Consider the following 10298-nt stretch of genomic DNA (forward strand, 5'->3'; position numbering starts at 1 on the left):
GTTGTGAGTGAGCTGAGCAGAAAGCAGGCTGAGAAGCTGGAGAGGCAGAGACATGCTGGATCTGTGCTGGATCCTGTTGTCATCCCTGTATCTTGGGAGGCAATGGATCCAACGCTGTGACTGATCAAGAAGCAAGATCTGTTGGGGTGTTAATGCCGAGAGCTCTTCCATCTTAGCTAGGGTTGCCACCTGTCCTGTGTAATACAGGATTGTCCCATACTGCAGTGTAAAATGCTAAGTCCTGTATTGATGCAGTTTTGTCCTGTATTTCAGGTCTCAACCGTGCCAAGTTAGGGATCCTCTCCAAATGCAAATGTTTGAAAGGGTGTGTGAAAGGTCATGTATTTAAGCTCTGGGGAGCCAAGAACAGACAGAGTTACAAATTCTCGTGTGTGTGTGTGTGTGTGTGTGAGTGAGAGAGAGAGAGAGAGAGAGAGAGAAATTCTAGAGGGGCCGTCCTGTTAGAATGCCACAGACTGTAATGGATTGCTTTGAAGTCATTTCAGCACAAGACGGAAATAATAATAATTGTTTGTTAATTATTAGGGTTGCCATACTTCCAGAATTTCCTGGACATAGCCGGGATTCAGCTGTCGGAAACTGTTTGGGAAGGACTATATGGAACTGGCGGAAATGACTGGCAGAATCCGAGACCAGGGAGAAGAGTCGGTGGAAGAAGATTGGAAAAAGTTTAAAGACTATTTACAGAAATATTGTAAAATTAATGAATGTTAGAATGATGTTGGATAGAAACTAAGTGGTTTATAGCTGTAATGTTATAAGGGAATAAGAGAAAATGAACTATTAATAGGTAAAAAATCTAATGTTACAATATTTTAAGATTGAAGACTAGGATAAACAAAGAGGGGAGGGATTTGCTGAACTAACAAACTGAACTGGAATACAGAAAAGGGAGGCGTGAGGAGGTCCGGGAAATAAGCAAATGAAAGATAAGTCATTGAAAGATTGAATTGTTTTTAACTATTTTTATTTTGTATTTTTCTTTTTTCTGTTTTTATTTTGTAATATTTTGAAAATCTTAATAAATATCTTTTTTTTTTTTTTTTTAAAAGGAAACTGTTTGGGCAGGAATTGCTGAGATGTCCAGGAAAATCCAGACATATGGCAACCTGTGTTGGTAGTGTAGATTTGGGCAAATTTCCATCCAATTTTGTCTCCAGTCCTGCTCACCACTGAGAAGTGGCCCCCAAGAAGGAGAGCAAATGAGGGAATATGGCCCTCCTCCATTGTGCTTTAAAGTTAGCTTATGAAGGTTAGCTGACAATAAACTGAATAATACCAAATTTGAGAGGGCACCATTGGCTCCCTTGGTCTGCCCTAGATTGCTAAAAAGTGAAAACTTCTGGTACCAGAGGAGGAAAGTCATCACAGACTGCCTAATAGAGCTATAGTCTGGGGCACCTTCTCTTGGTGCTGTGCCTAACTGCAGTGTTTTTGCATCATGCTTCTTTCTGTGTGAAGACATGACAAGAGACAGGTGGCACTTCAGGTCATTTATTTATTTCTCTTTATTAACTGTTCTCTATTGTTCAGCTCAGGCCTCATCATAATGACAAAGCATTTGGGGAAAAAGATACAGCTCAGCAGTCCAGCCCCAGAGGCCAAAATGGAGAAGATCTCCACTGCCACCATGTATTTCCCCTTAGTGCTCAGGTAGGTTGGAACGAAGGATACCCAAACACTGCAGAAAACCAACATGCTGAAGGTGATAAACTTGGCTTCGTTGAAAGCATCTGGAAGCTTCCTGGCTAGGAAAGCCAAAGTGAAGCTGACGACAGCTAGCAAACCCATAAAGGCCAGTAGACAGTAGAAGAAGGTGGCATAGCCTTCATTACATTCAGCTATGACCTCACCTGCCAATGAGTGCATGTCAAAATCTGGGAAGGGGGGAGCCGATCCCAGCCATGCTGTCGAAATGCCAACTTGAACAAGGGAGCAACAAAGAACAATGGAAGTTGCTAGCCTTTTCCCCACCCATTTGCTCATCCTGGAACCTGGTTTAGTGGCCAAGAAGGCAAGAAGCACTGTCATGGTTTTGGCCAAGACAGACGAAACAGCCACAGAGAAGGTGATGCTGAATGATGGTTGCCTGAGCATGCAAATCACTTTCCCAGGTTGGCCAATGAACAGCAGCGGACAGAGGAAACAGAGCAGGAGGGAGACGAGGAGAGTGTAGCTGAGGCTCCGGTTATTGGCTTTGACAATAGGCGTGTCCCGGTGTTTAATAAAAGTTCCCAACACTAAGGAAGTTACCAGGGAAAAAGAGATGGCAAACAAAGCCACGCTGATCCCCAAAGGTTCTTCGTAAGAGAGGAAACTTATAATCTTAGGGATGCATCGATTTTGAGCCTCATTTGGATGCTGATCTTCAGAGCACTGGAAACAAGAGTCTGTGTCTGAGAAAAGGAGGGGTTGATAAGTCTCAGTGACAATTCATATATTTACATATTTGTAGAGGTGACCAGGGACTTCCCTGGTTGTTACAAGCATAGCTGTAGGGTGACTGGGATAGAGTGGGAATTCCTGCCTTCCTGCTAACTTGATAGATACCTTGTTAAATCCAGCAGGATAAGTCCATGCCGGAAGAACTATCCAATTGCCAGTGGTGTGCTTACATTGGTTGATTTGTAAAATCCATATAGAAAGAAATCTCGAAGTGGTTTACATGAAATATAATCAGGACGAGGCGGAATCAAGTCATATTAAAATACAACAACAATCAAATAAAACTTCTTAAATGAAAACAGAGTGCCAATATTTACTTTAGATTAAAAAAAAGTTTGAAAAGAAGGATTCTGACTCCAGGAAAGCCTATGTAAGCATATATGCTTTCAAAGAAACATTTAAAGCTGATTACTGTAGCTGCTTCTCAAACCACTCAGGGGAGGATACAAGGGTGGGTGCTGCCACCACGAAAGTCCACTTCCGTGTTGCCACCAAGCAGAGCTGGCCCAGCCATTAGGCAGGGTGAGGCCGCTGCATTTGGTGGTAGAAGACCCCCAGGTGGCACTTCTATGGGTGCCCCACTTGCCTCACTGCCCTTGCTAGCAGCGGAAAAGCACCACCACCATTGGTGTCGATTTGGGGCCAGATTGCATCCATTTGGGGTGAGATCTCATGCAAACCGATGCTGCCTGGAAGGGCACACAGCAGCAGTAGAGTGGGCAGTGTTGGCAGCACTTCCCGCTTCACCTCTAGTGGCAAAAGAGGACACTACGCCCCAACCACCAAGTGACAATCAGCATGGTTTCCTTGGAAGATCTTAAGGCTGAACTTGGTCTGACTGGCCCTTTAGGTGTTGCTGGACTACAACACCCATCACCCCGACCATTGTCTGTGCTGGCTGGGCCAGATGGGAGTTGGAGTCCAGGAGGATCTGGAGGGTCACAGGTTCCCCATCCCTGCCTTACCACATGTCTTCTCACAATGGTGGCTCTAATTTGACAGGTGGGAATTCTGGGGTTGAGGAACAGTAGCTCTCTCTATGCAGAGGTGAGATTTGAGTGCCTGTTCAAAGTTCAACTCTCATTTCTCTGGACATCTTTGGTTCTCACTTTTCATTTGCTTGAGAATACCGTGCTCTTTGTCACTTACCCTCCAGAGCTGAAATCTTCCCTTCTTGGCATGGAGAACAGGTGTAGCAGCAAGATAGTGCACCCTCCTTTGTGATCTTCTGATAACCAGGCTGGCAGCAGTCATTGCACACCGAGACGGGGGGTACCTGTCCATAAACGACAGAAGACTGGGGAAAATGGTATTTTGTTTTCACCAGCTGGTGTTTATTGGTTGTTGTTTTTTTAAAAAAAAATTATTAAAGATTTCTTGGTTTACAAAAGTATATGCAATGTCTCTTTTTCCATGTTACATTTTCTACAGATCAGTTTCATTTGCTGAGACATTAGTGGTACATTAGGAAGAAAAGGGGGAAAGAGGTGGAGGGGGGAATGGTGGGTGGGGTCGGGTGGCAATGCTTCTATTCTACTTACTGTATTTTTCGCTCCATAAGACGCACCTGACCATAAGACCCACCTAGTTTTTAGAGGGGGAATGCAAGAAAAAAATATTCTTTAAAGGGAGCACTGAGCAGAGCCTGTATGCATCCCAGGCTCTGCTCAGCGCTCCCTTTCACGAGCTGTGTGGAGCGTGTGTGCGGCTCTTTGGGGCTTTTGACAGGCTGCCCTTGACCCTCCTTGGGGGCTTTTCCAGGAGGTGGGGGAAGGGACAGCGGAGCTAAGCCAGAAGCTAGAACAGCAAGAGGGAGCGCTGCGCAGCGATCCCTCTCGCTGTTCTGGCTTCTGGGATAGCTGCGCAGCCTGCATTCGCTCCATAAGATACACACACATTTCCCCTTACTTTTTAGGAAGGAAAAAGTGCGTCTTATAGAGCAAAAAATACGGTAGTGTATGTGTGGGGTTTTGTGTCAGTGTCGCTTCTGCGGGTCCTTTTTGCTATTCACTTGTATTCCTTTGGTGGTGAGAGAGGTTAAGCAAGTGAACTGCTGCTATGAAATGATGGCATTTTATCTTTTCTGGTTGGTAGGTCAAATGGTTATTTCCCCACTCCTAGCAGGCCAAATGGGACAGGGTGACTCTCCATCTGTCCATCAAATGTGGGTGCGACTGTCCATCTGTCAATCATCTAACATCATAGCGATATCAGAAGCTGATGCTTCTTGTCGGGACTATGAAGTACAACACGGGGATGTTTGAAACCCTTTTGCAAACAGCCTCACTCTGTTCCTTTAAACCTCCAAATTATTCTTTCTAATCCTTATTGATGCTTTTGAATTATGGTGCTGGAGGAGACTCTTGAGAGTCCCATGGACTGCAAGAAAATCAAACCTATCCATTCTGAAGGAAATCAGCCCTGAGTGCTCACTGGAAGGACAGATCGTGAAGCTGAGGCTCCAATACTTTGGCCACATCACGAGAAGAGAAGACTGCCTGGAAAAGACCCTGATGTTGGGAAAGATGGAGGGCACAAGGAGAAGGGGACAACAGAGGATGAGATGGTTGGACAGTGTTCTCGAAGCTACCAGCATGAGTTTGACCAAACTGCGGGAGGCAGTGGAAGACAGAAGTGCCTGGCGTGCTCTGGTCCATGGGGTCACGAAGAGTCAGACACGACTAAACGACTAAACAACAACAACAATCCTTATTACCTTGTAGTTCTCTTCCTGATCATCACCGCTAGTTGCCACCACAACATTCTGTACTACTTAATTTCAAAAAACCCCAACAAAAAATATTTACCTGCCAAAGGATGCATAAATGCTTCATTTCACCCACTTTAAATCTGTTGTCCACCCATTTTACGCTGTAATTCTCTACTCACGGACCTGAGAATGAGCCCCATTGAACTTGGACTTAAATCTGAGTAGATACATAGATTGTGTTGCTGGTGGATAACCTTTATTTTCATATTAGAGAGGGAGTGTAGCTATTGTCTTACTTTGGTGAATTCTCCATGCCACTGAATTTTTTCCTCATCAATGGTGAACACTTTCTCTGGAGGAGCCTGAGGATCCAGACTTCCTACTTTGATCCTGACATAGGATTGATTTGGGAAAGTGATCAAGTTGGTAACATCAAAACCGGCTTCTAATTCTCCACGTTCATTAAATCTAATTTCATCTCCAGCAGTGTTGTTGAATGAGATCCTCTGAAGAAATGAGTGGAGCTTCGCATGAGAGAATTGAAGAACTTTTTAAGTCTTGGAATACACTCAATGATCTATTTACCCCCAGATAATTTTGCAACATGGCATGCTAGTCATAGGGATGGGGAATTCAGTTTAATTTGGGTTTTAATGCGAACCTCCCTAAATCACACTTCCTAAAATAACATGTGATTCAAAACATAGCTTTTCTTCTAAATTTGCTCTTCCTTGAATTTTGCAATGCTGTTCCTCCCATAATGTGTGTACATTAGGGGAAAGTATATGCAAAAATGAATATATTTGTGTACATTACATACAGAATACATTCTGCCAGGGAAAATCATTTGCAAAAAAAGGGGGGATGCATGCTAAAATGCTGATGAACTTTCATGAAGACTTTTTTATTATTGCAAACTGATGGTGAATGGAACTTAAGACTGGGAAAATGTGCATCTGAGAAAAGATGAAATTGATGGATTCTCCCATCCCTAAGCTGAACATTTCACACCAAACCACATGACATTCAGGGACACTGGGGAGACATTACCTTCCAGGGTTCCATATTTAGATGTGTCAGGCTACCTTCATATTTCATTGCTCTGTGACTGGATCTAGAGCTGTACATACTATGTATGGCACGTGCCAGGGCATAGACTGCATTGTAGATACTGTAGCTGTGGCCAGTCATGCTCATTTCAAAATAAGGTGCAGGAAGATTCTCCAGACTCTCTTCTCCGGTACATGTGTCAGTGATGTTTGGTGACTCAGAGGAGTTTGAAACAGAGCAAATAAATGCTTGTTCCCATAAATCCTTGATAAAACCATCTCCGTATGCATAATAAGGGTTTGCACCCTGAACAAATTCTTGGAAGCCTTGAACTTCCATAGAGTGAATTGTGAAGGAGATTGAACCATGGAACATTTGCATATCAAGAAACCTTTGGAAAGGACTAAATGTGAAATCGATTTGGGCTGTTGTAATCCACACCTTTCCTGCAGAATACATCTCTACAGAATCAGGAAGTATTAGAGGAATAAACTCCATCATTAACCACACAATAGTTGCCACCGCCTGCATGGTGGTAGATTCTCCATATACAACAATAGCATTGGCTTTGCTTTTCATGAAAAGTGGGGTATTATTAAAAATGTGCTCGAAAATTTTTTGTACGCTGGTCATCCTCATATTCTTTTTAATTCTTTCTGTGAAGGCCAGACAGATTCTTAAATGGGAAAGAACTGGTTCCAAAGCATCCAAGAAATGTTCTCCACTGTCATCATCTATAGTGATGAGACCTACCCATCTCCACCCAAAATGCAAAAGTAGGTGGGCAATTCCCTGGTATTGAAGTGCTTCATTGGGAGCCATGTGGTAAAAGGAAGGAAAATGAGATTCACCACTCACTCCTGGTTCAAATGAGCCAAATGACAGCTGGGCAGGGAGGGCAGGGGAGATGACAGAAATTTCAGAGGTGAAATAGAAGAAACACCTCACCACATATTATACTTTTAATTATTTATTTATTCTTATTACTCTAGTTTTTAAATAGAGCCATAAAATGATGGTGGAGGCTCTATTTTGGTGATGCCAAAATGGCTGCATTCACACACAGGAAGGAGATATTAGCAGGCTTGGAGAGACTCTGTCAGGAGTGCGTGCAGGAGCCAGGCCCTGTGACTAGTAGGGCCTCGCAGGACTGGGGCCTTCCTGAGTTTGGCCTGGAAGGGCAAGGCGTGGCCGCACAGGTGAGGCTTGGCAGAAGACTCATAGCACCTGGTGGCAAGGGCTGGGAGGGGTCGAAAAGACCAGCATTTCCCTCTGGCTCTTTGCCACAGCAACATGCTACCCACCTATGTGTGCTTCAACTTCCTGACTCCTGGTATCCTGACTCTTGGACCCTTGGTGTCCTGACTCCTGGTTTCCTGATTTGTGGACTCTTGGCTTCCTGACTGGACCGCTGATTCCTGCTTCCTGACCTCTACCCTGGTCCCGACATACCAAGCCAGGACTCCGACGGCCTGTAACCCGGACCATGACAGACTCCAAGGTTTACAAAAGAACAAAAACCTTCAGGAAAAGACATGTGATGGTGGGAATGAGGAGCTTACCGTACTCTGGCTCTCACTTTGTTCCAGGAGTTGCAGAGCAGAACGCATACAACCCCGGAATTATTATTATCCCTTATCCATACTCTAGAGTAAGCATGCATACTGCAGCCTAAGTTATCATCAGGGCAGCAAATTTCAGTTTGCCATGAACCTTTGCAAGATAAAGCAGGCAAGACAGTTTTCTGGGATGAATATGGATATTAAACAGGCAGCCTTGAGATCCCCTTTATAAAGAGATATATGCTCAAAGCTCCATTTTGTACCTCTCTGCAAATGTCTCATTTTCTCTCAAACCCCACCCAGCATTATTCTTCCTCCTCCTCCTAATTAATGAGCATGCTACCAGAAAGAAAAGGGAAGGGTATGAGATCAGGGGAAATCCCCACAGCCGAATGCCTTACCTGGGGGATCTTGTAAAGGCTCAAGACCTTCGCCATGTGTGCGGTCGTAGCAGAGCTAAGTCCTCCGATGACGGCCACAAGCTTTTTCTGGATGCCACAGTTATAGTTTGGGAAGAACTGGAGTGAATTGCAGAGCAGGTCCAACGTGGCCCGGTAGGTATTCCTTGCAATGGAATTGCTGTCATAGATGTGGAATCCAAGAGTGGCATTAAGCAAGATGCTGGGATTTTCATTGATCTCTTCTACAGCAAAAACCATGGCCAGGATGTGCTGGTAGAATTTCGTCACCACTCTGTAAATAAAGCCATACAATAACCATGGTATCACAGAAATGGTTCATTGTGCCTCTAATACACCCTTTGCCATGCCCTCTGGATGCTTTGGACTACAGCTCCCATCAGCCTCACATAGTATGGTCAGTGGACAAGGGTGGTGGCAGTTGTAGTCTGGAGGGCACCAGGTTGGGGAAGGGTGTTGTAAGAGATTCAGATGCCTGAACCTAAGGAGGTGATGAAATGTAGGAGCATCGTTGAAAATGAGGAAAAGGGACAATGGTCATCTCCTGCTCAGTTGCCCATATAGTTGCATAGTGTGTGCCGTACAGTGTGCTTTTGTGCAGTAAGAAACAACAAATATTATTTATAGTGGAGTTTGCTTAAAAATAATAATCCCTGCCTCCTCCTCCTTATTTGGAGATTTGCCAAGGCTGTACCCCTAAATGGGAAGAATCCCAAAACGTGTTGCATTCAGAAAGTCCACTCCCTAACATCTCCAGTCTTAACAGCATTGCAATTTTCTGTTATCGTAAGGCACCTTGAATATCTGCTGTTGGGCAAAAATATGACACTTTCTACTGACTAAATAATCAAAGGAGTGGTTATTGATTTTCCATGCATATTTTTTTTTGAAACCCCAACTGGAAATGAGATAGCCCCAACCTACTGGATCTAGCCTGCTTTGTGGGTAGGGGGAGAAAAAATAAAAATATGAATTCCTCAAAACGTTCCCCAGAGAGCAGTCAGTGTAATCCTTAAGGAAAGCTTTTGTAAGTTATTGTTCTTAACCCCATCAAGTCATGACCATATATAGCAAGTGATGCCTATAGGAGGTGCAAAGAAGCAAATGCCCGGTTGTAGAATATTCTGGATGTATCCTAAAATCAGAATTATTATTTTTTTTGGGGGGGTGTACAATAACTGACATTAAAGTAACAACAAGTTACCAATGGACCCTCTAGCTTTGTTATTTGGATATGATAAAGATCTTGCACTAATAGAGGATTAGGTATTGTCACGATAAGCTTCAGCATAACATAAACCCTTTTTCATTACTCAGAACTTCAATGTGCTCTATTTGATTTTGGTACCTAGGTAGCAGCAGAGGTGAGGCAGGTTGGGAAAATGCTACCCCTCTCAAAAAAACAAAAAACAAACAAACAAACAAACAAACAAACAAACAAACAAACACAATGAACTGTCCCTCCCACTCGCCTTCCTCTATTGCTGGGCTCCTGTCATTAACATATACTACTATTTTTTTCTTTCAGAAATGTTAATATGGGGGGGGGGAGGGGACTCACACACCTAGAAATATACCTACTTGTCAGTGGCGATTTTGTTGCTGATTGGTGGCTGTGTCAAGTGCTTTTTATTGGCTGGTGCTGCAGAAATTGGGTGGGTGATTGGTTGCTGCGGCAAGGGTTGCTTCGGATTGGCTGCCTCTTCAGCAAGTGGCCGTGCGATTGCCGTCTGCTGTTTGTGAGGGCAGGCACATGTTGGCTTCGTCAAACGATTGTCAGCGTTTTTCATTCGGGTTAGTTATTTTCGGCATACCCCCCCCCCGAAAAAAGCTCGACAACTCTGGGCCATCCCCCCCCATTTTCTTAAATTTGTGTCCCCCAAAATAGGGGGTGTATTGTACATGGGGGTGCATGGTGCATTATACATGAAAAAATACAGTACCGGTACTTTCCTGGTCCCACCACTGATTGGTTATGGAAACCTGTTCTTTGATTTCAGTCCTGAATATCTGTTTTCTTATATTTTGACATTTGTTAATTTATTCATGTTTTTCTTTATTCTATATCCTTATTTTTTAAAATAATAATAA

The 10298-nt window shown here is 43.8% G+C and overlaps 1 protein-coding gene across 1 annotated transcript; it reads right to left on the reverse strand.

Moving 5' to 3' along the window:
* Positions 1–1263: 1263 nt before the first annotated feature.
* LOC308570738 (vomeronasal type-2 receptor 26-like) lies at positions 1264–9997 on the reverse strand (the record flags this gene model as incomplete). The annotated part of the gene is made up of 6 exons (XM_081165654.1): positions 1264–2417; positions 3616–3742; positions 5473–5682; positions 6227–7111; positions 8190–8481; positions 9789–9997. 6 exons carry the CDS (start codon positions 9995–9997, stop codon positions 1516–1518), a joined length of 2625 nt encoding a protein of 874 aa, XP_081021780.1. The 3' UTR covers positions 1264–1515.
* Positions 9998–10298: the final 301 nt, after the last annotated feature.

The sequence above is a fragment of the Podarcis bocagei genome (assembly GCF_964188305.1).
Source record: "Podarcis bocagei genome assembly, chromosome: 13".
In the NCBI taxonomy this organism is placed as follows: domain Eukaryota; kingdom Metazoa; phylum Chordata; class Lepidosauria; order Squamata; family Lacertidae; genus Podarcis; species Podarcis bocagei.